Raw genomic sequence first — 26,909 nt, forward strand, 5'->3', positions numbered from 1 at the left:
AACCACTTCCTGATTATGAGGCACGCCTTAGTGGAGGACTCCGGAAATTTCGACCACCTGGGGTTATTTAACGTGCACCTAAATCTAAGTACACGAGTGTTTTCGCACTTCGCCCCCATCGAAACGCGGCCGCCGTGGCCGGGATTCAATCCCGCGACCTCGTGCTCAGCAGCCCAACACCATAGCCACTGAGCAACCACGGCGGGTTGTAATTCGCCGAGTAGTATAGAATGATCAAGGCAGTCAAATGCCTTGCTAAAATCCACAAATATGGTAAGCGTAAACATGTTCTTTTCTATGATTTGTAGGATGTATTTCCTTAATGAAAGTAGAGCTGTCTCTGTTAATCTCTGCTTTCTGAAGCCGAACTGTGCATTTGTTAAGACGTCATACTTGCCGAGAAATTTTGTCATGCGAGAGAATATAATTTTTTCGAGACCTTTAGGGAAAACAGGCAATAGAGATATTGGCCTATAGTTACTCGGTACATTGTGATCACGACCTTTAAAGATCGCTAAAACCTTGGCAGATTTCATCTGTTCTTGGGAGCTTCCCGATTGCAACATTGGGTTGAACATTAGTGTTTCCTTAAAAACCGTTCACAATACGTGTCAGCTAATAATCTTAACTCTCACTCAAACCCTGTCCATTCCGGCGTCCCACAAGGCTCCGTCCTCGGGACTCTTCTTTTTCTAATCTACATCAACGACTTGCCTTCTACTGTTTCCTCTCATATCCATTTATTTGCGGATGACTGCGTAATCTTCAGAGAAATAACAAGCAGTGACGATGTAACCGCTCTTCAGACTGACCTGAACGCTATTTCATTGTGGTGTAAAACATGGCTAATGGAACTTAACATCACAAAATGTAAATCTCTTCGTGTATCAAGAACTTGCAACAGTATCCCCACTTATTCCTTAGATCATGTCCTCTTAGAATCGGTAGGCTCATACAAGTACCTTGGTGTACACATCACTTCCACTCTCACTTGGTCTGCACATATCACATACATAATTAACAATGCTAATCGTATGCTTGGTTACATCCGCCGCAACTTTTCTAAAGCGCCCTCATCCCTCAAACTGCTGTTGTACAAAACGTTAATACGTCCGAAACTAGAAACTAAACATACGTCAAACATACGTCCGAAACTAAACATTCACTAGAAATGGTCCAAAATAACTCGGTTTGCTTCATTCTTTCCAACTATAACAGGACCGCTAGCACATCTTCAATGAAATCAAACCTTAATCTACCATCCCTAGCCTCACGTCGCAAAGCGTTTCGTATCTGTCTGTTCCATAAGATGTTTCATCATCCACACCTGCGTAGCGAATTAATCCCTCCCCCACGTCACCTATCATCTCGATTAGATCATGCCTACAAGGTCGGTGTCCCATTTTGTAGAACTAACGCTTTCTTCCAGTCATTTATACCTCGTACAGCAGCAGAGTGGAATCACCTTCCCACACTGACAGCCACCATCAAAGATTACCAGCTTTTCAAAAACGCCTTAGGTAAGATTGTATAAGTAGACGCACTTGTTAACTTTTATTGCAATACTTCTCTTCCTTGTATCACATTTCCTATTTTTTCTTGTTTTGTATGCCTGTAACCACTCCCCTCTCCAATGCCAATGGCCCTGAGGGTACACGAAATAAATAAATAAATATGTGCCAGTAAATTATAAATGTGACACAAACAGTATTTTATGGGCTTTACCTGTATATTTTCATTATCGACTGCTTTGCTATTTTTTAAGCTTTCGAATGTACTCTAAGCCGCATATTCATCAGTGGGCTGCATAAAAATGATATGCTGAACAGTGTTAATTATACCTTTGGTGGTAGAGCGTGTACTTGTGGGATCGCCGTAGGCCATTACCTTGCCGTTAACAAAGTGCTCGTTAAAAAAAATCTGCAAGTGATTTATTGCCGAGTACGGAACCGTTGTGTATTATTGTATTCGGGACACTGGTTTTGTTCTTTCGACTCACTGAAGTATTGATTATTTTCGATGTTACATCCGGCTGCTGTCGATTGACATCCGCGAATATACTTCGACAATATATACTTTTCGCTCAGCATTCAACCCATTCCTATAAATTTTAAATTCTCTTAATGCGATTTCAGAACGCGTCCGCAAAAATGAATGGTACTTGCGATGTTTTTCTTTAATCATCGTCAAAGATTGTTTAGTGATCCATGGTTTTCTAGTTTTTCTTTGAGATTTTTTACCTATAAAAGGGAAATGCTTACGGTGAATTCTTGTAAAGCTATCGATGAAAACGACACTGTTAGATGGCCCAATAAAATTCGTTCCATATTGCGTTCACTGTTGAAAACCATTGCTTATGATTCATATCTCGCATCTGATTCAGATGTCCTTAAGATTTACTTTTGACAGAAGCAATCGCATTACAGTGTTCCGATCAATATATCGTTTCATAGGTTCCTTAACGGTCTCTTAGACCGAAACAAATGTATACTATACCACAATTTTCTGCCAGAAACGGCAGCAGAACTCTCAGATACTACGTTCCAGCATACTTTAACTATCACCGACTGTTTTTATACCCTCATAATCTTAACAAACATACAACCAAGCACAACCAAGCGCAACGCCAAAACACTTGCAAATCATTGGTGCACTACAGCCATCCCGCTTTGTTTCACTTCATTTTGTTGCCTACATAACGTACAATTGCTTGGCTGTGCGATACATAAAATACTGAATGTTACTGCGCATGTTTTCTCTTTGCCTTCATTATACTTGTGTTCTTTTTTCAAGGCAACACGTGAAATCACCTTGCATTGTTGTTGTAGCCAGAAGTTGGGTCAATGTGGTGAGCAGGTGTATTGTGTTCAGATAAGTAAACCCGTGAGCAAAAGTGTACGGACCACAGGGTCATCGAAAAAGCTGAATTTCCTCGTAATTAACATACATAAGCTGAAATTGATGAGTAAACTGGAAAGTTCTCAATGCCAAGTTTGGACTGCAGTCCTCAATTTCAAGTTACATTCACAGGCGGAGAAGAATTAACATCAGCCTTATCGTGCAACCCCTGGTCCATATACTTTTTGTCCCGGGTTACATCAATCTTTCAGCCTGTCTACATTGATCCCATTCATATGTGAACATACTTATGCTCTGCATCAACCTGATGGGGTTCCTTACATTTTTTGGCGCGCGGTATTTTGTAATTTTTGACGCGCCTAATCCAAGCCTGTTTATTTTTCTGCTTGAGTGGAAGCAATATCTGTTCGGATGCCTAGCCCGACTTCGGTTGCCATATAAGCGTACGGGGCTTCGGCAGAACTGAATGATGTATATGTATAAAAGGTGATGAATAACTTTATTATTATTATTATTATTATTATTATTATTATTATTATTATTATTATTATTATTATTATTATTATTATTATTATTATTATTATTATTATTACCTAGAACCTAGTGGGCAGTGGTTTATTCGGCAAACTTGAAGGCAGTCACAGTTCAATGCACCCTGATGTCAAAAAAAGAAAATCGAAGATCACACCAAATTTGACATATTGAATTTCAGCGTTCCATCCAGGCAATAAAAGAAACCGAGCATGCCGGGAACGCAGGAAAGCCAGTCCCGTGGTTACGGGCACATGGAAACGCCTCGTGACCCGTGACGAAGTGCGTAATGAAGTTTGAATTTATGATGACATGCCGCCACGAACACTGATACAGCACGTGGCGGTGGATGCTTAGGAGGCAAAACGTGCCGTATCAGATTTGCCGTGACTTGCAATAATTCCAATTTTGTCGCTTGGGCGTTTCCGCCTATACTGATGGCGGCGCTGCCTTTCCTGCGTTCCCGGCGCACTTGGTTTCGATATTTCCAGTAATCACCATTGAAATTAGGTCATGAATATTTCGTATAGCTAGCTGCGATATTCAACATTCTTTTTAATGGGGGTGTAATACAGTCTGAATGCCTGCAAATTTGCGATACAAACAACTGGCCCCGATCGAGTTCCTAATAAAGAAGATAGTTAACCAAATTTTATTAATTAGCATTGTCCCAACCCATTCTTCTGGGCATACTAAACGCCACCCTGTATGTGTCCATTCTTGATTAATTCCCCAGAATGTGTATCTGCCACTGCAACGCAAGGAGTGTAAAAGTCTCAAATGTAACCCGCCGCGGTGGCTTAGCGCCTATGGTGCCACACTGCCAAGGACGAGGTCGCGGGATCTAATCCCGACCGCGGTGGCCGCATATCGATGGGGGTGAAATGCAAAAACGCCCGTGCCCTGTGCACTGGGGGCACGCTGAAGATCTCCTGGTGCTCAAAATTAATCCGGAGTCCCTCACTATGGCGTGCCTCATAATCAAATCGTGGTTTTGGCACCTAAAACCCAAGCATTCTTTAATTCACCCTGGAATGTATACACATGTGTCGTACTACTCACTTCCATACACTTCTCTTCACCATTCTTCCTTCAACGCATATCGAACATGGACTTGATCTCGTGACATCGTTGCGTCGACGTCTAACAATGTGCGTCCGCACGAACTGTGTTTGCGTTTCGGCACAACTTGCAAACGGCGTGGGGCAACATTGTACGCGGTTAAATGCGTACGTGCGTGTGTGTATGCGTGTCCGTGCACCGTATGCGCGTGGACTCACGCGCACATGGTCTCAGGTGCTCTATTGCCGGTTACATGTGCCTTCCTGGAGCAGTATATGTAAAGCATTCAGTCTTTGCCCGTTGACAACGGCAGCCAATGTTACCGGGTTACGGCGAAGGCGGGAAAGTCCAACGTGTCTGAATGTCCACTATTGGATATTCTGACTCGTTGGACATTCAGGCCACAAGCCTGTGTCTTTGCTAAAGAACGACTTGCTGAAGAACTTGGTTATCAGTCCTCGTGCGCAAGAAATCCTCCAAGAAACGCAACGCAAAGTAAAACATGTGCGTGCTACCCGACAGACCTTCACTGTTACCTTCTTCCGCGGTTTGTAATAAAGACAAAAAAAAATCATGAGCCATTCCACTTCGTGAAGGTGAATGGCCAGCGAAGTTGTTTAGCGCACGACACAGAGGTGACGTAGAATTTTGAACACAGGTACGAACATATTTATTGTCCTGACCTGTGTCATCGTGACGATATAGGTAGTCAAGTCAAGTCAAGTCAATTTATTTCAGCATTTCTTTTGTACAAACAGAAAAATGCTAGGACAAGCACAAAAAGCTGCTAAGCTGCATCTTGACTGGGTGCTTGCCCCATCACTTGGCAGAAACAAGAGACAGAAAATACATTTGAGTGAAAAAAAAATATTTACAGATTTCAAATGGTCATGTAAAATCATGGGAAAAAAACACAAAGCACATCATATAAAATACTCAAAAATCTGTAGCGACTGCTCTGTTATAGTATGTCACTGAAAAATATATAATGAACAGTGGCGCACAGAACAGCAGAAAACAGAAAATGCTAAACACATGACGTAAAATAATTAGAAACCTTTCTACAAGAAAATTGAACAGAAGTACAACATAGATATTCCAATTCGATGTAGTAGTCTAATCATACAGTCAACGAACGGTCTATATCTTTTAAGAGCACCAGCGATTTAGTAGAAAAGTTTTCCATTTTGGGTACGCACACACATTCGCGTGTAACCTCTGTTGTTAAATGTGCCCGCCACGTAAGACGATGAATTTCTCATGCCCTCTGAAGCAATGGCTCATACCCCCGTAAACGCAGTCTTCCCATTACGACGACAGAAGTCCGACACACACATTCGCAGGGAAAGTTCCACGGTTAGGTCGTTATCGAATCATAGTCTGTCACAAAGGTTGCAGGTAGAATCGAAATGACGATCAGGGAAGTCTCTTTGGAACCTCGCGTTCCCACCCTTGAACTCATCCACGTTGACCACTTGACGCCGAAGCCGCTTCGCGCCATTCTCTGACTGACGGTATGCTTCGTCGGTTCTCGCTAGTCGCTTGCATGCCGTCTCGCGGGCCCGCTCGTCGACTGCCGCACTACGGCCCGCACACCGTCGGCGATCACACTCGTGTCGCTGCTCCCTCCGTCTCTCTTCATACGCGCGCTGTTCTGCAGTCCTGACGACGCGCGGTCTTTCCATTGCACCGGCGGAAAGAAACTGAGATCAGTTACGCCGTTCACCTATAGAGTCGTGACGTCAGCCGCACTAGAAAGAGCCATTGGTGATGATGATAGTTTTTTGCACATCGGCGACGAACGTCAGAGCAGTGGCACGAGCGCGTTCGCGCGGTTGCGCCGATGGGCGACAATTGACTGTTTTAGTTGGGCGTCCGCGTCAGCTCTGCATACACAGCAAACTTCATACTGCATACACAGCAGACTTCATGGCGGCTAATATTGGCTACACAGTTTCAGAAGGTGGCAAATGGCGGCGCTGAGTAGCACACTAATGGTTTCTGCGCGTGCAAGTCAGCAATCCCCTTCTCAACTTTTGCGTCCGGCCAACTATTGCCGTATCGTGTGCGCGCGGTTCGCTACGCACGCACAACCTAGCGCGCTGCATACGTGGTTGGTTGCGGACGCCCAACTAAAACTGCCTAATGAAGGAAACGACGACGCTGGAGCCATTGCTCACGATGCTAATTTCTGCTCGCAGATGCCACGAAACCTCCGATCTGAGCCATATGCAGCTTCGCTGTAGAAGCAATAATACCGAACACACAGGATGGTGCGTTGCGTCCCGTGTGCTTGCATATTGTTTTCTGCATCAGTGTTTCGTCGTGTTTAGTGCTGAATGACATGAGTCTCAACAAGCTCCAACTGGTCCAAACCAATAGAGAGAGAAAGAGAGCGAGAAATAGAAGACATGAATTGCAGGGAGGTTAACCGGACGCACGTCCGGTTTGCTACCCTGCACTGAGGGAAGGGGGCATGGATATGAAGAGAGAGAGCACAGTTCCGCGCACAGTAGAAGGTTCTGTTGACAATATATAGGGTGTCCAAGCTAAAGTTAGCCAAGCTGCTCAACGAAAAGAAAAGGTAAATATAAACACGGTGCAAGATACGACTTTAAGACCTACGGTGTTCGATTTTTCTAACGTTAAAGCTGGGACACACGTATACAGTGCATTTTGTCAATACTGTTCCACAGAAGAAGAATACAACTATGATGGAGCCATGTTTGTACCATACGAAAATAGGCAGGCCACCAAATGCCATTTACAAAAACAGTAGAAAAGAAGAAAGCGATATGTGAGTTAGCTTGCAAAAGTGAGTCCTTTTAAAGAAAACACAGTTTCTGGCCATCTTCACTTCGGGGGTACGGTCTTGCAAATTTTCGCGCCAGAAAACCGAGTGGGTTACTCAAGGTAAATATTTTTCGTAAGCGATAATATAAAATGTACTTTTTACTTACCGTCCCTGATTTTATTACTAGTTCACATACAAATATATATAAACGTAACGAGTCACTTTGCTGTAATAGTAGCAGACTCAGGGGTTCCGGAATGAAGACGGGAGGGTGGAGCCCCTTCCCTTTTCCGGAGCCCCTGAGTAGATTTACGAGTGCGTAGGTACAATTAACAGGACTGGATGCAACTGCGAAAGTCAGAAGCAACTTGCTTCCGGCTGCTGGATTTCATTTGTTGGCTAAACGTGTAATTATCCCACTAAGATGGAAAATGATGCCATATGTCTATAAACTGAGTGGAGCAAGTGAGTAAATCCGTACAGGAGCCTGTGAGGTACATCAAATGTATAAATAAATAAATAAATAAATAAATAAATAAATAAATAAATAAATACGTCATACTCAATTTCGGTCTGTCACTTTACAACCTAAGCGTAAACTAAGACAGCTGAGTTCACATTCAGACGTTGCATGCGCTGCTTTGGTACAACGTCCTTGCTGCGTCTTGCACATTGGTGACGTGGCCGTCCAATGTTGCTGCGCCCCACTTCCTGGGCAGCGTAAGACGTGTTTGCATCGCAGTGCATCGTTCCGTCACCGAGCACTCCAGAATGAAGCGTGCAGGACACGGCGTCCACAGCGGCGGCAGCCGTGAGACTGACTCGGGGGCCAGAATACAAAACATCTGCACGCTTTAAGCCGCGTGGCAAAAAAGACTGGAAGCGGCGGCAGCGCAGGGCAGAGGGGGAGCCGCCACCCACGCGCCTGTCTTCGAGGTGTGGGAAAAGCCGGTCCCTACATTCGCTCTTTACTTGCGGGAACGCGCCTAACCCAGCATGGGCTTGGAGGGGGGGGGGGGTTAAGGGGGTGGAGGAGGGTTGTAGCCCGCGCGAGGAGACAGTGAGAGCGGTAATACATCAATGCCGCAAGCTGTAGCTGCGCCCACACTGGCAGGGGAGAGAGAGGCGGACTTGAACCCTGAAAGAATCATTAGTCTCTGACGAGCTTCGCAGGACCAAAGGACGCGGCGGCCGCGAACACTCGGGAAGTGACGAAAACAGGAAACAAATAGGTCCATAGGAACTTGTGCGAACACTTCGGAAACAGCGCGCTGGCAAATGGGACAGGCAAAAAAGAGCAGTCGTGCTTCCGCCTCTCCCTGTCCTCCCCAGTGGCCAGGACCTCCTCAGAGGCGAGACGCGCACTAAACGAGAATCTGTCTCCGGTAGAAATTTTTGCACTGCAAGCATTCATTCTCCAGTGACATAACTTCCAGGCGTAACGCCTTTTCTAAGGGCTCCATGCTGTGCACACATGTTCTGCTCTATTCGGGATTTCGTATAAGAGCCTTTTGTAGGTGTACGTACTGCTACCGTAACGTTGGACTCTGCAATGAACACACCTTTCAATACGCCTCGAAACGTGGATGGAAACAGCGATGGCGGTTCGAACGAGGAATTAATTTAGAGCGATTCAACAAAAGTCGAATTGGAAAACGACGGACAGACCTTCTGGACATGTACCTAAACGTGTCAATACTCGTATAAGGGGGACATTGCACTATAGCGCGTAAAAAAAGGACACGGACAGGAACATGAAAAAAGGCCCATCGAACGCTATAGTATTCACTAGCGTTCGGTGTGTCTTTTTTCATGTTCCTGTCCGTGTCCGTTTTTACGCGCTAGTGCAATGTCCCGTTATACGAATAACCACCAACTAGTCCAGCTTTCTACTTTAAATGTATCAATACTTCTTGCTCGGATAGTTAGTTCATCTTGGTACGTGGAGTTAAGACGCAACTAGTTGCAAGTAACGCGCTTTCCTGTCCTAAAGCATTTTTTCCGCCCCTGATTGAGTCTTAACTTCACCGAATAAGGTGTACTCAGACGCTCAGAAAGCGTAGCCTAAACTTCGCCGTGGACTCAAAAAACAAGGCATGCTCAGCAAACAGATGCGCTCAACATGCAATCGATTGCTTAGCACTCGTAAGAACAAGGGCGTAGTTCGGCCATTCTGCTTTAAGGAGAATCTGCCTTTTTGACTCTTTCATTTTCGTCTAACGATTTGCTGGGTATAATGTGCATGTATATTTATAAGATGTTTCGACACGGAGTCAATATAGGCGACGTTCATGGATGGAACGTGGTCCGATTGTATAGGCAACACGATAAAACGCCGCACAATGTAGCGGCTATTTCAGCAATGCATACACAGAGGGAGAAACAGTGAACTGTCTCGTGCGTGTAGAGGGCGTGAGAAAAGCGGTGGAAGGGAACAAGATCACTGTGCTTGCTGGGCTTGCACTCACACCTAAACACCTGGCATCCTGAGTTGCTTAACTGCGTGTTGCATGGCAATAAATATATAGCGCCGTATATGTTTTCATATCGTTCTACATAGTTGCGTGCAGCGCTCCATATACTTGCACGACGTTGTATATGGTTGCATAACGTCCGCCGGCTCCACGAATAAAAGTGGTTGCAAGGATAGCATGAAAACAGGCGTAGTTTTATTTGTTATGTTGCATGATCTGTTATATCTTTGCACATTGTTAGTCTCGTTTTCTTATGTTTTACATTAAGCAAGCAGCATTTTTGTTGGTCTGAATTTTTTTAATGTATTCCACGTGAATTTTTTGGTTCGTTTACTAGCTCACGTGTATTTTCTTTCCATGTGCTTTAATGTATATTGTCATTCAATTTTTGTTTTTTATTCCGTTCAGTGCACGTGAAAACGGTCCCGTATTAGCTTCAACCATTCGCCCAGAACTGGTGTGCACATCGCGTGCACATTCCGCCTGTATCTGCGAAGGCTTGTCACAGATTACAGAAATAGTGACAAATAGTGACTGGCCTTGATGATAATTTCTTGTTGAGCAAGTTTCGTAGGCGCAGCGGACATTAGAATTTGCGTGATAATCTCCAATGCCATTACTAACAAAAGTCTACTCATTAACCTTTAATTTATTACTTTAGGTATCAAATTGGAATGGCAAAAATATAGTCAGCTAATGTTCAAAGCAGAAACTATTGCTAGAAAATCTGTGCCTAGCAGCAGTTACGAGAAACAATTACTCGAAGTCTGCAGAAAAATTATTTGCTGTTCCATTTAATACGTTTCCGCAATGTGAAATAAATATGCTACAGGAACAGCAACGCATTTGACGGCACATGTCGAGACTAACGAGGGACACTAGTATACCCAGCGCAAGCAAGCAAGCAAGCAAGCAAGCAAGTAAGCAAGAAAGAAAGAAAGAAAGAAATAAAGAAGGAAAGAAAGAAAGAAAATTAGCAAATGCACGGACGCGCACACATGCTCAGAAGAAAAGAAAGACGCGCGTGGCGTCTGTTTTCTGTTCTCGTGCGCGTAGTTTTTCTAAGCGTTGCTTTCAACAAAGCACATCCCACCAACTAGCCTATCATAGCCATCTTGATTAAAAGAAGCAACAGCTATGCGTCCGGGTAAAAATACGTATTTGACATTAAGTATCTGATAAGCTATGGCATTTTGCGCTTTGAAAAATTATAAACGCGGGCGACATTGTTTGCACATGCTGATAAGAGCCTGGTAGAGCTGCGCTGCTTTGATAAGTCTCGGTGAATGCTTAAATGCTCTCTGTCGCAATACGCAGAGATTTAGGCGGACGCTAAACCAGAACGTCCCACGTGACCGTGGCAGAAGCAAAAAAAAAAAAAGATGGCTTGCGCGTGTCTTGAATCTTCAAATGTTTAAGCACTTTTCTCTCTCTCTCTCTCTCTCTCTCTCTCTCTCTCTCTGGCTCTCTATCATTGAGCGTTTCCACGGGGACCGCTCCTTCTAAGCACCGAGACAAACGGAGCCTCGCCTGACTCACACGTAGCCTCGTGCTGTCGGAGCCCCGGCTCAGGAACGGCTCCTCTGCTAATTCATCGCGACAAACCACGCTACTCCGGTTGCCGAAAGGGTTAATCCCGGTCCATTAAGCGCGCTCCCGAAATACCGATCTTCTGGACGCTCTCCAGGCGGCCGTCCGCTCCACGCATGCAAACGGAACGCGCACTCGCGGGGCCCCAGTGACGCCGCGGCGAGTGCCTTCCACGACATGCGCGCAATGCACCGGCCGCAAATATTGGGAAGCCTGAAAGCCTTGTCAGAAAGTGTACGTCCCTAAATAACCCGAGTCTCCGCTTTTCTGCGCGGAAGTGCGCGCCGCACTCCTCGCGGTGGCAACTGGACAAAACGGGTCGCCGCGCGCTCGCATGGCACCCCTTGCGTCTTTTTCACTTGCCTCACGCGGCTCGTCGCGGACTTTCTCTCGCGCCCCCTCGAACGCCTCCCTCTCCTTTCATCTTCTGCGTTGTTTTTTTTCATTCCTGCCCCTACCGCGCATTTCAGTTTGACACGTTCCTGCTTACTCTTACTTGCGCTTCCAGGGGCTTGACGTCTGCGCATATGGATGTCGAAAGGCAGCAATAAGTTCGTATACTTGCGTCGAGTCTTGGCTGCGCGGGGATGGCACAACCGTGTCGTCCGCGCGCGTGCAGGCGACGACAGCTCTGAAACCTCACGACCTTTGCTGCTCATGACAGTTGTCATAACTCCCGGGTTGTCCTTTCTGTTTGAAGAGCAATGTTCAAAGTTTTTAACTCGGACACTGTATAGATCCTATGAGCAGATACCGGCGCACGCGCGAAAACGGGCAGTGAAGTAGGCGCGCTAAAGAAGATAGCGCGCGCATTTAATGAGCAAGTACGCTCACGCGAGTGCGCTTGGGCAATTAGCAAGCAACATTTACGTGTGCTCATTCGCAGCAGATAAAAACGTGCGAGGAGAAGCAAATTGTAAGAGTACGGGTTCGCCACCGGCCCGTATACCTGTCGGTCAAGGTGGACCTGTACATACCTGTACTAGATATACCGCAGCGGGACAGCGCACCGCAAGTTTCTGGTAAAAAGCGCCGGTCAAAATACTGCACGCTGTGCAGGGCAATGCTGATGCATTACAGGTCGAACTACGCGAGTTGGGCCGCTGTAGAGTTTATGCGCACTCGAAGGAAACGAGCAACCTACAGAGACCTTGACACACACAAAAAGTGAATTATACACGAATTTCCTTGAATCTTAGGAGTTGACTTTGCCATGAGTGAAAATACACCGCATAATAACGTGTCGCGTTTTTAGCGTAGTGGATCCCAGTAGATCACTTTTAACGCGAGTTCCTCCATCGCTGTATACATGGGTACTGCTGGTGGACTGCATGAAACTGACTGCTCGTAGCCGCGAAATATTAAGCGAGAAAACCCTACCGGCTAACGTGTAATTAAAGGCATAAACTAATTGTTGCGTGGATTAAATGAGGCAGCAGGAAAGCACAGGCGATATATCCAGTTACAGTGAATCTTCTGTGGGTCAAATAATATTTCGCCGACGTTTTCGGAACGGGGCTTTTTTTTTTTTACCATGCTGAACAAGTACCACGGGGCTGCTTTAAAACAGCGTAAAGCATTTGCAAAGCTGCCCCAGTATACGTGAATCGCGCCCCATATTTTTGCGGTACAAAATCAGTTGGGCAGCATTTTGTAACGATGCTTTTATTCATTCGTAGCATGCGCCTTCCCAGCTGTGACGGCCGTTGAGAGGCGTTCAATGCAGTGACGAAGGCCGAAAAGAAATCAAAGGCCGTTAGAAAACATAGGAATAGGGCTCGTATCTTGAAACGTTTCATGTTAATTACCATGCATATGCATAGCGCACGATCCCAGCAATAACGACGGCGTCTGCGCACCGTACGAGTAAATAACGGGGGAGGGACAGGAAAAAAAAAGGACAAAAGAAAATGAAACGGGAGGGTTAGAAAACACTGCCCTTGTAGAACGGCTGGCTTTACGGCAATATCGATGAGTAGCTCCGAAAAGGGGATTACTTCTAGGTGCATTGATTTATTGCATAGAACACACATTTTTCCGTATATGTGATGGTCAGGCACCAGTGACAAGAATAAAAGCACACAACTGAGTGATGAAAATAAAAATAATAAAATTTACATTAAAAGTACGCAGCACTCGTCTCAAAGGCGTGTCGTGCGGTACTCCCACGCAGTGCTGCCGGAAGCCACGGTGTTGGGAGAGCAGATCTCGAATGACGAATCGAGACCCGAGGCCGAGGCCGAGCTGCCCGTGCTGGTCTGCGGCAGCACGAGGGCGACGGGGACGATGGTGTTGCGACCGCGGTCCTGCGGCCGCTTGTATTCGGGTTCGAGAACGAAGTGCGGATCCCGCGGCGTGTCGATCACCTTGACGTAAGGATTGGCCACGCGCCACTTCCTCCAGCCGCGGTAGTGGTAGCGGAAAGTGAGCACGGTCCACGCGCTGTACACGGTGAAGAGCATGAAGGCAAGCGAGGCGAGGCCGATGGACTCCCAGAGCCGTCGCTGGAGCACCTGCTGGGCGGCGCCGTGCAGGCAGAGCACGCCGCAGAGGAAGGCCAGTGGCGAGAGCAGGCCGAAGCACAGCAGGTCTCCGAAGAAGCCGCGGCGCACGCTGGCGCTGTGCACCCACTCGCAGAAGCCCCGGGGCCGGCGCTCTACGTTGAAGCGGTAGTGGCAGATCTCGCAGCTGTCGTTACCGCTGGCGCTAAGCCAGTGCTCGAGGCAAAGCAGATGCACCAGCCCCATGGTACCCGAACACAGGCAGATCGACAGCAGCGGTAGCCCGTGGTCGCCCTCGTGGCAGATGCGGCAGATGGGCCCGCTGCTTGTCGTCACGTTGGCCGCCAGGATCGGCGAAAGCGGGACAGCATCCTCTTCGTCGTCGTGAGCCGGCGCGCAGCACGTATTGCGCACCTGCACGCGGAACACGGGGCTCGCCCAGAAGCTGTCGGAGCACGAGCGTGCCGGCTGCCGGCCACTGCGCTGTCTACCGATGATGGGCGTTGATTGCAGGGGTGCGTCGGTCTCGGCAGGTTGTCCTCCCTCGGCCATGTCGAGCGTTGAAGTGGCTTGACTTTGTATGGCCGTGACTTTGTCGCACGTCTGGTTTAAGTATAAGGTCGCAGGCACGTGACTGTGCCACGTGAAAGTCCTGTAGGCTGTTGGGCCGTTGGGCCCTGTATCGCGCTTGAAGCGGTGCCAGCGGTGTCGCAAATGTATAGTGCGCTTTTACAAGACCTTTTTCCCGTCTTCTTCTTTCCTTTCTTTCTTTCTTTTTATTGCGTACAAACACAATCTAGCATCGCTTCATATGATTCCGGAAGCTGGTTACCTAGCGCTGACTACCGATAAGGAGGGAAAGGCTCGGTCTCTGAGGTGAATTACTTGTGCGTTGGCGTCTATGTCAGTTATTTATAGCGACTGCAAGAGCGTATAGTATACCACTTAGTGCATTATATTTATTCCCCGCCACTGCTGTGTTTTCATGTTTTTACCTCTCTAACGCAACTTATTCCTTCCCACTGAATCGCTTATGCCCAATACCAGTGCGCATCTTTTGGCATTGTTTTCTTTAGCCTTTACTTCAATATAACCGTTCAGTTGATAGTCAGCGCTAGTGTCGTACCGTCTCTTGCTATTCCTCCTGCAATTTTCGGACTGAAAAAGCTAACGATCATATTTATGGCCGAGTTCACACGCCGCAAAAAAAAAAATGAATTTTTGGAAAGACCGGTGCGTGGCGCAGCACGTCCGTCACCTGAACTTGCTAGGCATGACTCATTCCAATGTTACAGGGTCTAAGCCATTTCGATTCGTGTCTTTGGCGGCGGACTTGGGTTATCTCATCGCGATGAGTGATCTATGTAGCAACAGTGGCAGTGGCTACGGCACCGCGCTGCTAAGATAGAGGTGGCTGGTTAGGAAGCGGCGGCCGTATTTTATTTGGGGGCGAAATACAAACATGCTCGCGTACTTAGATTTAGGTGCACGTTAACATTAATCCGGAGTCTGCACTACGGTGTGGCTTATCTCATATCGCGGTTTTCGTTCGTAAGACCCTACAATTGAATTAAATATTGTAAGAGCGGCAGTGTTCTTTTTTTTTTTATGGCACCAATACTTCTCGATATGACAAGTGTAGCAAGCAGGGCTCGTTGGTAAAATTACATGGGGACGGATAAACAGCACCAGAAGAAGAAGAAGTTTGGTTCGACACAGTCGCACTGCTGTCTCGCTCCCGAGTGTTTTTGAATTTTTGCGAGGTTTTGCCAAATAGATTTGTCGAAGACGTCGGACGACTCGCCAAGGTACCTTCCCTACCGGAGGCCGGGGGGACCTTCGCCTCCCGCCGCTTCGATAGGAGCCTGCAGAAGAGCCCGATCTGGTAGCGGTGAGAGCTCCGTCATGACTACGCCAGACCTGACACCGGGCCAGAGGCCACCGACTGACCCTGAGAGCACCCGTGGCTGTAAGCGATACAAGACTTCAGAAACAGACGACGAGTCTACGCTTATTGACGATTGTGACATAGCTGACATCACAGATCTGGACGATGAAGGCTTCAGGCTTGTGCGTCACCGCAAGAAGAGGACCGTCGGAATCCCAGTGATTATTACCCCTGCCACAGAAGGAGCCGACCTGAAGAAAGTAAATCCAATTGTTCTGTTTACGGAAATTGAAAAAATTCTTGGCACATCGCCAGTTAGGAGCCGATTTACAGCTCAAGGAGCCCTGCTTCTAGATGTACAGACAGAAGAGCATGTGAATTCCCTTCTCAGCTGCAAGTCAATCTCAGGGACTGCAATATCAGCACGAGTGCCCAATTCGTACATGCAAAACACGTGCATTATTAGAGGAGTACCGAAGTGGTACACTGACGAGGAACTGCTGCTATACCTAAAACCACAAGGTGTTCACCATGCAAGGAGAGTCACGCGACGCGTCCGAATTTCTGAAACCGATTGGGAGTCCAGGCGAACCAGCTCCGTGGTCCTTACGTTCGCTCCAAATACAGACCGTCCAGAGAAGATCAACTTGGGCTTCACAAGACACGAGACCATTGACTACGTTGAGACACCACCTCGGTGCTTCAAGTGTCAGCGCTATGGACATGTGGCCAAGTACTGCCGTGGTGAGCAGCGGTGTAAGAGATGTGGAGGACCGCACGATTTCAAAACATGCGCGTGCAGCGAGAACTTTCTATGTGCAAACTGCAGTGGGGATCACCCAGCTAGTTATAGCAAGTGTCCTTCGCGTGCAGCGGCAATAAAGCGTAAGAAAACATTTATCTTGGGGCCAACAGGAAACGCTGAGAAAAATGCGACGAAGAAAAAGACAGAAGGTCACAGAGAGTCGGACGAAATCAAATGGAGTTCAAAGAGTGAAACTGATTTTCCAAGCCTGAAGCCTTCTCCAGGAATCCAGGACACAGTGGTGCCATCGCGCAGCGGACCGGCTAAAGCAGTCAAATCAGTGAACAGAGGCCCCGTGGAAGAGAAGACTGCCGAACAACCGGAGCAGCGAAGTTATGCGTCTGCACTGCAGCGACCCCAATCGCGTTGCGATGAAAAAAATCAACAGGAGGACTGTCAGCAGGTGCTACGTGCTCTCTTCAAGGCCTTGCGATCACACATAGAAAAGATGCCGGCGAGCTCGATGAAGGAAATGCTCGAAGTAGTCCTGGCTCTTGAGTCAGTGATTGTAAGCTCTGCCTCTTCTTAAAGCACCAAGCAATATGGATGCGGTCAGGACACAATGTTCACCATCTCGTCCACAAGTGCCACTTATTATGCAATGGAACTGTGCGGGTCTTGCGTGCCACTTACCTGAACTGTCGCTTTTCTTACGCAACATGCCTGTGCCAATATTGGCCCTGTCCGAGGCTGGTCTTCCAAGTTCCAGATCAATTGCTGGTTATGTCGCACATGGAAACCAAAGTATTCCGACATTTCCGAACGGAAGCGCCATGCTATATGTGAGACGGGAAATACCACATTACGTTCTACCAGTTCAAGACCTTTGCAGCAGTGCGTTGGAAGTCACTGCTGTACAAGTGCGGCTGGGAAACCGAAGTCTCAGCGTGGCCTCCGTATATGTGAGCTCTCGTCAGAAGGTCCCGATGGGAGAAATTATAAGAGACCTCTGCAGCCGCTGCCCAGCTCCGAGGATTATATGTGGGGACTTCAACGCGCACCATACTCTCTGGGGCGACAAGACGACCGATGCACGTGGAAAGCAAATTGTTAGAGCTCTAAACACCGAGGGACTCTGCGTGGCAAATGACAAACAGCCAACGTTTTTTCGACCACCGGCCTCTTACAGTGTCATTGACTTGACGTTACACTCAACGGACATCCTCGCATCGTCAACGACTAGCCAAGATAGAATGGGCAGTGATCATTTTCCTGTCTTCGTTCACATTGCTGGATATAGAACCAACGGCCGAAGATCCTGTCCTGTGACGCATTGGGATACGTACAGGGACGGCCTAAGCGAATCATCTGGAGACCTGTTCGCGGACATGCTACGTAGCAAGAGATTGGCTACCGCTGAGCTGAAGCTACCCGACCACTTCCCCGCTCCGGATCTAAAGCTCAAAAATCTATGCGCTGCCCGTAGAAGAGCGGAACGGAGGCTGATGAGGACGAAGGGTGACCCACCAATGAAGACTGTATACAACAGGATTAACGCAGTGATTCGGCGGTATACAAGGAAACTAAGAAGAGATCAATGGGCATCATTTTGTGCAAGCCTATCGGTCTTCACACCAGTTCCAAGGATATGGTGGGTCGTTAATAACCTTGCTGGAAACTTTCGACCACACAAGCCATTTGAAGCCCTTGCATTGAAGTTAGGCAAGACACTCGCTTGTCTTGCGAATGCGTTCGCTGAAATATACTCTTCTGGCAGGTCAGCCAGCACAGCCGACCCGCCTCCGCCGCTATCCTCGTCCCTAATGGATGCTCCTTTTACACTCAGAGAGCTGGAACTAGCCATGAGCAGCCTCCGACGTCGCTGTGCGGTGGGACCTGACCTTATCAGTAATCAGATGCTGACTAACCTACCGGTTGAGAGGCGGCGTGATTTGCTGGCATTTTTCAACCAAGTCTGGGCCAGTGGGGCTATCCCACATTTATGGAAGGTAGCATGGGTGGTGCCGGTTCTGAAGCCTGGAAAGAATCCTGCAGCTCTGGACTCGTACAGACCGGTATCACTGACCTCGTGTGCAGCGAAGCTAATGGAGAAGATGGCATGCACAAGACTCACTTGGCATGTCGAGCAGGGTCGAAAACTACCATCGTGCATGACTGGGTTTCGGCAGCGTCTAAGCGCTCAAGACAATGTGCTGGACCTGCTAAGCCACATAGAACATTACAGTGCGGACGGCCTGTCGACACTTGCTGTTTTTATGGATGTCTCTAAGGCTTACGACTACGTGTCTCGAAGAGCCATCATCAGCCAGTTACAAGTTATAGGCGTCACGGGTCATCTCTTGCACTTCATACATACGTTCCTTAATGATCGTCGCATCAGAGTTCGTCTTGGCGACACTTTGAGCGATGAAATACGTATATTTCGTGGTGTGCCACAGGGGAGTGTTTTATCTCCCTTATTATTTAACATTGCCATGAGTAGCCTCCCAACAGTACTAAACCATCGAACACCAGTGAAGATGTCTATATATGCCGATGATATCTGCATATGGGTCTCCGGCTACCAGCATCGCCGCCTCGCACGAATAGCCCAGGGAGCAGTAAAAGCAATTCAGGGTCACTTGGCAACGCTTGGATTAACACTATCAGCAGAGAAATCATCATTCGTACTATTTCCTGGAGTGAAAAGAAAATCTACACGCTTGACGCTGACTTTGGACGGATACCAGATTCGACAGGTCACCAACGTCCGATTTCTGGGCGTTACCTTAGACCACAGGCTACTCTGGCGCCGCGGTGTTGACCACGTTGTGGCATCATCGTCACCCAGGCTACATGTGCTCAAGCGAGTCGCTGGCATACGCTGGGGCAACCACCCGACGTCAATGCTACGGCTACATACAGCGTTGGTTACCAGTCGAGTCCTGTATCAGCTACCTCTGATGCCACCCTCAGACAGCCAATACGAGCGCTTAGAAGCCATCCACAGAAAAGGTATCCGACTTTGCCTTGGAGTCCCTCAGCCAGCGTCAAACAAGAAAGTGCTCTACGAAGCTGAGTCACGCCCTCTACGACTTCAGGCTTCCGAGGCTCTGATGATCCAGCTTCTACGATTGAGTGAGTCTACGCCCGGTAGAGCCCTCTTACGACGTATAGGTAACAGACCGCGCTCACATTTTTATGCAGCATTGAACACGCTTCGCGTATTAGGATTGCGCTGCTCAAGACCGAGAGAAAGGATAGAACCACCCTGGACATTCGAGGACATCACATGCAACTTAAGTGTACCACGATTGCAATCAAAGAGCTGCATTCCATCTGCAGAAGCCAAGGCATTAGTCCTGGAACACCTGAACACGACTTACCCGAATCACCTACAAGTATACACAGATGGCTCTGTCAAGGCCGACGAAGACCGCTGTGCAGCTGCATACTACATTCCCTCTCTAAGATATACGTGGTCTGGGCGTCTGGACTGTATAGCCTCGTCGACAGTTGTGGAAGGCGTAGCGATAGCTTCTGCTCTGCGCAAATTAAAGACTTTGCCTCCGCAGAATGTGGTTGTCCTTACGGACTCAAAGGCCGCATTACAACAAGTATACCGTGGTTTGCCATCCCTCAAGTTCCCACGCAAATCCCTAGCCATCGTGAAAGACCTCAACAACAAAGGCTTCACAGTAAAGTTTCAGTGGATTCCCTCCCACATTGGTATCTCAGGAAACGAAAAAGCTGATGCGCTTGCATACGCAGCGCTATATCATCCTCCCAAAATCAAGGCTCCAAAGAGTAATCAAGTGCAAAAATCTGAAATTCGAAATCACTTTGCGTCGCTTTGGGTTCCACCGCATATGCCCTGCGTAACCAAAAGATTGCACCGAGAGGAAGCCTCACTTCTACATCGTATAAGGACAGGATCTGCTAGCACACAGGCCTGGTTATTTAAAACGGGACGAATAAATTCTCCAAACTGTACGGCATGCAACGAGACAGGAGACATTGAGCACTTTTTGTGGTCCTGCCAGCAATTCCAAGATGCAAGAGACACTCTCCTGAAGAATTTGCAAAACAAGGACCTTCCGCATGCGCGCCTGCAACACCTTATATTTCCCGAGGGATCAGTGATGGCCCGCAAAGAAACTTCACGTCTCCTCATCGATTTCTTAAGAGAGACCGGTTTGATGGACATATGGTGAAACCCATCAGCGGTATTGTGCGAGACGCTCGGGCGGAGCAATTGCCGGCCTTGTTCGCCAGGCTAAACCCGCCTGTTGCTACAATTCACCACCACCACCACCACCACCACCACCACCACCACAGCACCAAAAACACGAAGCTTGAAGCTTCCCCTATGAAGAGGAAGGGTGGCGCATGCGTAATCCAACCTTCCGTGCACTTGGAAAATGAAATGGCATACCTAAACAATACATAATAAATGTTTGGGGGAGGCTGGTTGCTTTCTCCTCCCGTTATAGTGCTGATATTGCTCATTGTTAGTTGACTCTAAAATGCGTGCCTGCGCTGCAGAACGCTATGGTTTAGAGTTATTATTTTCTGAGTTTTTCTGTTTGTTTGTCCTTGTTTTTTCGGTTTGCTTAGGTGAGATCACTGGGATAAGACGTGCATATAAGACATGTGCGCTTCTGAATAAACCAGCATTTGAAGTCAGCGCCTGTTGTGTCCATTTCTTTTCGTACGCTACGTCATTTTTGCCCTGTTTATCTGTCACCGTGCAACTTGCCGATATTTCCTGGACGTGCTTGTTGCGAATTTGCTCATGCAGCGGGCCGCATGTTTTCGCTGGCAGTAAAGTCAGGCGCAGCTATCATCAGTAGATGATAAAAATTATGCAGTTTCAACTTACACATTGGAGTCTAACTTACATGCTTGCCCGGCAAATCAGCAAGACACAGAATCACTACCCCACGACCCACGTGATCCACGCAATCTCCGATTACAATGCCTCCGACATCGGCCTACCTTTCATCACGCCACCTCTGGGATCAGCCATGCAGTTTACTATTGCAGTAGGGCGCTCACGCCGTCGGCGTTGGGAACCAAAATCTGAGGGAGATCGTCGCGACGACGGTGTCGCACATAAGCACTGGCGCGGAAGAAGTGGCCATTTTGTTGGCCATTGGCACAAACTTCGGCAGAGACCAGGGCGGGTATTCTGTAAGAGTCCACCTAGTGGACTGTCCAATTCGGCCGCAGCTGATTGGCTAGGGCCACTCGTCTCTTCCTCTATCGTGCAGCTGCATCGAATCAGCAGCGACCGAAATGGACAGTCCACTAGGTGGATTCTTACGGAATACCCCCTCAGGTCAACGTGCTCATCGACTCACAAGCGAGTTGCAGAAATTACGCTATAAGTAGGATCTCTCATGTCGCGCGTTCGGTCCTAAGAACCTGCCCTTCCGACAACAACCACGATCATCTAGACCCCCGGTAAAAAAACTCGCGTTGTAAATCTGTTGGCCCATGCTTCGGCTCGAGCGCGCGTCCACGGAGCCTCTCAGCGAGAAGATCGTGAAGGGGAGAGGCTAGAACCAATCCCTAAGCAGTTTCACGCCATCCTCCTACAGTTCAAACTTCAAAGACGGAAATTCTTCCGCCACACGCATCATTCGCGCGTGACGAGCCGGTGCCATGGAGGAAATTACAAACGAACACATTCCCACATCGTACTCCATATCACGCGATGTATCCCACAGGATATTCATACATTTGTCCCGACTGCAGAGCACCGGCCACGCTTTATCACGCCACATGGACATGCCAGTCAACTAAATCAATACCAAAATGAACAGTGGAAAGTTTTCCAACCGCGACTCCCGAGATCATAGTTCGATCTGATCAGGAGAACGTGCCGGGCGGATACGGCTCAGGGTGTCCCGGACTGAGGGCTCCACCTCCACCAACAGTTTTTAAATCAACATGGATTGCCTCGGATCCTTAAGGAACCAAAAACTATACCAATAAAGGTACTTTTACGAACCTTTTGTGAACCTTTTGCGAGACAGGAAGACAGCGGTGTGGATTAGAAATTAAACAGGGGCAGCCGATATTCTAGTTGACATTACGAGAAAGAAATGAAGTTGGGCAGGACATGCAATACATGTGACAGATAATTGGTGGTTTATTAGAGTTACAGAATGGCTACGAAAAGAATGGAAGCACAGTTGAGGACGACAAAAGAGTAGGTATGATGAAATTGGGAAGTTTGCACGCATCAAACTTTCGTTCGTCCGAAAATCGAATACGCTTGCGCAGTTTGGGATCCGGCACACCACACTCTCATTCAATCCATAGAATCCTTTCAGAATCAATCAGCTCGTTTTATTATGTCGAACTATTCACGTACCGCTAGTGTCTGGCAGATGAAATCGTCACTTACCCTTCCTAACCTTCAAACTCGGCGCAACATCTCGCGCCTTTGTTTATTCCACAAAGTGTTCCATCACCGTTCATTGAATCAGCAACTCATTTCGCAGCCAGTGTACTTATCCTCCCGTATCGATCACAGCAAAAAGGTAGCTGTTCATCTTTGTCGCACTGACATGTTCTTGCATTCTTTTATGCCGAAAACCTGTTCCGAGTGGAATCGCCTTCCCTCTTCTATCGCCACCTTAGCCGATGCGTCATCATTCAAGACCGCTGCGGCACATCATCTTTTAAAATTACTCGAATTTTGCTGGGTTTTTTTCCCTCTTATTTTGCTGCTCTTACTGTCTGTTTATCTTGTCCTTGTCCTTATAGGCTTGAATGCTTTCTGTTTGTAAACTATGTACCTACTTCCTCTGTAATGTCCATTGGGCCCTGAGGGTATGATTATAAATAAATAAATAAATAAATAAATAAATAAATAAATAAATAAATAAATAAATAAATAAATAAATAAATAAATAAGGATAGGTTCAACTGGTGCGAGAAAGGGGTAATTGGAGATCGCTGGTAGAGGGCTTTCGTCCTGCAGTGGACATAAGTTAGCTGATGATTATGTGAACAAAGACGGCCGAAACAAGCTCAAATCCTTTGAAATCCGTGGCATCATACTAACACGAATTGGTGCTGTCGCGGCTCGAAATTCAAAAAAGAGAAAATTGCTCCTTCGTTTTTTCCAGTGTGCAAATTTTCCCTTCAAACTGAATGCAAATCGAGTCTTGAAATAAATTCTTCACCACACTAAAAAAACTTAATTTTGCTATTTAGGGTACCTTCCAAGAATAAGAACCAGTGCTGGAGCTAGTGCCACAAAAGATGTAGGAAGAAAAGGATGATGAGGAGAACAGTATAAGTGCAGTATTACTCCTCAATATATAAACTGGCCCGTGATCACAGAGCAAAAGGAAAATATTAATGCTGCTTGGCTGATCACGTGGGTCATAGTCAGCAGACAGAGACGCACTTCTTGTATTTATTGATGATGGGCGTCATAGCGAGGGGAGTAGGTAAAATTTAGCCGTAGCGACTATGAATAGTGACTCTATCGAGAAGCTTTGGGAATATTAACTTTAGCGTTGTCACTTGTTCGTTCTGTAGTTCCCTCGAACCACAGGTATACAGCTTGTGTCAAATTGGATTATAGAATAGGCCTTTCTTAGAGAGTACGACTTTGTCAACTGTAGGATTGAAAATGAATGGCCGCGTATGGCCGTGTTTTCGGATTTGCTTCCAAACAATAAAGTGTGCACCTGATCTCGTATGGTGATGCGACACCAGAGCAGACAATTTGGGTGAGTAATCACTGGTATGGCCAGCAATTAAGAAAATATTCAGGCAGAGAATAAACTTTAGTGATTCGGAGCAAAGAAAATATAGGGATGTGAAACTCCCACCCTGCCTGGCTATACGCTTTACCATCGAAACAGTTATACAACGAATAAAAATCAGTTTTCATTGTGCGAACTAAACAAAGTTCTTAAGTTGTTATACTTACATTTTATGACGTGATATAATACTTTTTCTCCGCAATATTTATTTAGGCATCAAATTTTCGAACTTATCGTGCACGCGGCAGCAAATCACACTCTCATTAGTACACTGAACAACTACCTGATTTCGCATGGAAGTGTGGCTGCTCTGCATGATATCTCGGAATACTTGTGCATTGTGAACAAGACGAGGACACGAGAGCAGCGCATGGACACGCAGACACGGTGTTAACTTCCAACACGATCTTATTTTCTGAAACCACGTCGTACTTATACCATACTGCAGGATCGAATCCTGGCCACGGCGGCCGCATTTCGATGGGGGCGAAATGCGAGAACACCCGTGGACTTAGATTTAGGTGCGCGTTAAAGAAACCCAGGTGGTCCAAATTTCCGGAGTCCCCCATTACGGCGTGTTTCATAATCATAAAGTGGTTTTGGCACGTAAAACCTAATATTTTTATTTTTTTAGTTTATACTGTACTGCCCCGAGCGTCACAGAACACATGTAAAAGCGGTAACACTTGAACAGTAGCATAAATAACCAATGAAAATGTTGACACTCATAGTTTTATCCCAGCTCACGCGCAGAAATTGCAGTTCTTCATTACTCAAGGCGAGGGCAGGCTTACTAACACACGCATCACCAACTTTGGCAATCCACTCCGATTCCACACTCAGGCGAGCTAATTCGTACCAATTCCAGTCTAGAATATTGGTATCTTCAAAACAGGGACATCTACATTTCAGCCAATATAATGCCAAGAACTTTCTGGTGTCGTTTTCTTCATCTTGTTACCTCGTCTCCGTGTGTTCATGTGCTCTTGTGGTGTCCTCGTCTTGCTTGTGCTGCCCTAGTACTCCAAGATGGCACACAAACAAGCCCGCATTGCAATGTTAGTTGACTGCATAATATGTTTACTTGTTTCTGGATAAAGTGAATAATAAAAAAAAACTCGTCCTGCACTCAGCCACGTCACTAACCGTTAGATGACTCCTTCAAGAAGTCCAGTCACACGTCACGCGAAAATAAATCCATTTGGATGTAAAGCAGGAGCTACATCTTGCATAGTGCCGGTTTCTCAATAACGTGCAGGTCATGGCTCTCAGCCCACTCCTGTTCACGGCTTCGTTTCATTGAGGCCGCGCCTGTATGGAAACAAGCCGACGTCGCGGCTCGGGTGCGGCAGCGACGACGACGACGACGACGAAGGCGCGCGCGCGCCCAGCGAGGCGTCTAGTGCGCGGGCCATTTCCATTTCCGGCCGCGCGACCGTTGGCCGCGCGTGAATGGGGGGAGGGTGTCGGCGGGCGACCGTCTTCCAGGGACCGCTCAAGGAGCGAACCCTTTGCACGTCATGGGGGCCCGGATCTTCGCCAGCAGGCTATCGACGGCAGCCCGGCAGCCCATTTGGAAGCGAGCCACCGCTCTCGCCCTTATCTCCCTCGGGTGCTCTTTCCGAGTGGTGGGGAAAGGGGCGCGGTTGATCCATCCGCGGAGTTTTCTGCCTCAGCAGAGCAATAATTCACCGCGCGCGGCGCGGAGGATCGGGAGCCGCTCGATCCGTCTGGTGGCGGATATTTCCGGCGCTTGCATCCAAACAGGGCGGCCCTCTGGCGCGCACGACAGTGAGCAGACGACCTGGATCCGTGCTCGCGCCGCAAACGCCGGAAGTCGACGGCCCGATGCGCCCAGCGCGCGGCGCAAGCGGCACGCGCCTGTCCCGGGCAAAATAGCCTCCGCGCTGGCCGCCGCCAATATTTGCGCGAGGGACGCCGGCTGGGCACCGAACCGCGCGCGCTCGCCTCGGGCAGGCTGTGCCCGCAGCGGGGCCTATTTCTTCTCCGCGTTCAGCAGGCGCCCGCAGATTTTCTCTAATTATAGTAGCGATGTTCGATCCTAGGTTTGTAGCGATATAACTTCCAAACCAGAGGGGATAACTCAAGCTGCGAGGAGTATACATTGCGAAACTTGGGGAAGGGGGGGGGGGGACACAGAAGAAAACTTTGCTTTGGAATACTGGCCATCAAAACGGCTGTCCCAACGCTGTTGTCATATCAGAGCGGACGCGTAGTGCACTCTATAACAATGCACTTCGGTAGCATTTTCGCGACGCATAGGCGACCCGTTCTTATTCTTCACTCTGCTAAGCCTCGTCTGGTGCCTAAAACATTAGTTTTAAAAAAGGAACTAATCATCAGAATGTGTTTCGGTGCTTAATCAACCACATCATATCTCAATGTGTTAAGTTTAAAGAGCTCTTAAAGCAGCAGTGCATGCGTGTGATTTTCTCGTCAGACGGGAGGCACAGCGAAACCTCACTAAGGCATCGCTTATTATGCGTGACGTTTGTTTTCAGTTCATAGTCACCCAGAGTGAGAACACCAGCTGCTTTCGTTGAGTGATGTCCACAGCCTCATAATTTCAGTATCGTCATCTCGTGCCGAAGGGCCTAGCAATTTTTGGAGCGCCACGGATTCAGATTTTATGGGTGTTTGTGGGTTCGTTACTG

At 47.7% G+C, this 26,909-nt stretch overlaps 1 protein-coding gene and 1 long non-coding RNA gene across 3 annotated transcripts in view; both read right to left on the bottom strand.

Moving 5' to 3' along the window:
• LOC135912063 (uncharacterized) overlaps positions 1–26,909 on the bottom strand; it is a 104,773-nt gene that overhangs the window by 53,965 nt on the left and 23,899 nt on the right. The gene's annotated exons all lie outside the window — the stretch shown is intronic.
• On the bottom strand, positions 13,304–14,536 carry LOC135912062 (E3 ubiquitin-protein ligase MARCHF2-like). The gene has a single exon (XM_065444441.1). It carries the CDS (start codon positions 14,361–14,363, stop codon positions 13,452–13,454), a length of 912 nt encoding a protein of 303 aa, XP_065300513.1. The 5' UTR covers positions 14,364–14,536; the 3' UTR covers positions 13,304–13,451.

Source organism: Dermacentor albipictus, chromosome 1 (genome assembly GCF_038994185.2).
Source record: "Dermacentor albipictus isolate Rhodes 1998 colony chromosome 1, USDA_Dalb.pri_finalv2, whole genome shotgun sequence".
NCBI classification, from domain to species: domain Eukaryota; kingdom Metazoa; phylum Arthropoda; class Arachnida; order Ixodida; family Ixodidae; genus Dermacentor; species Dermacentor albipictus.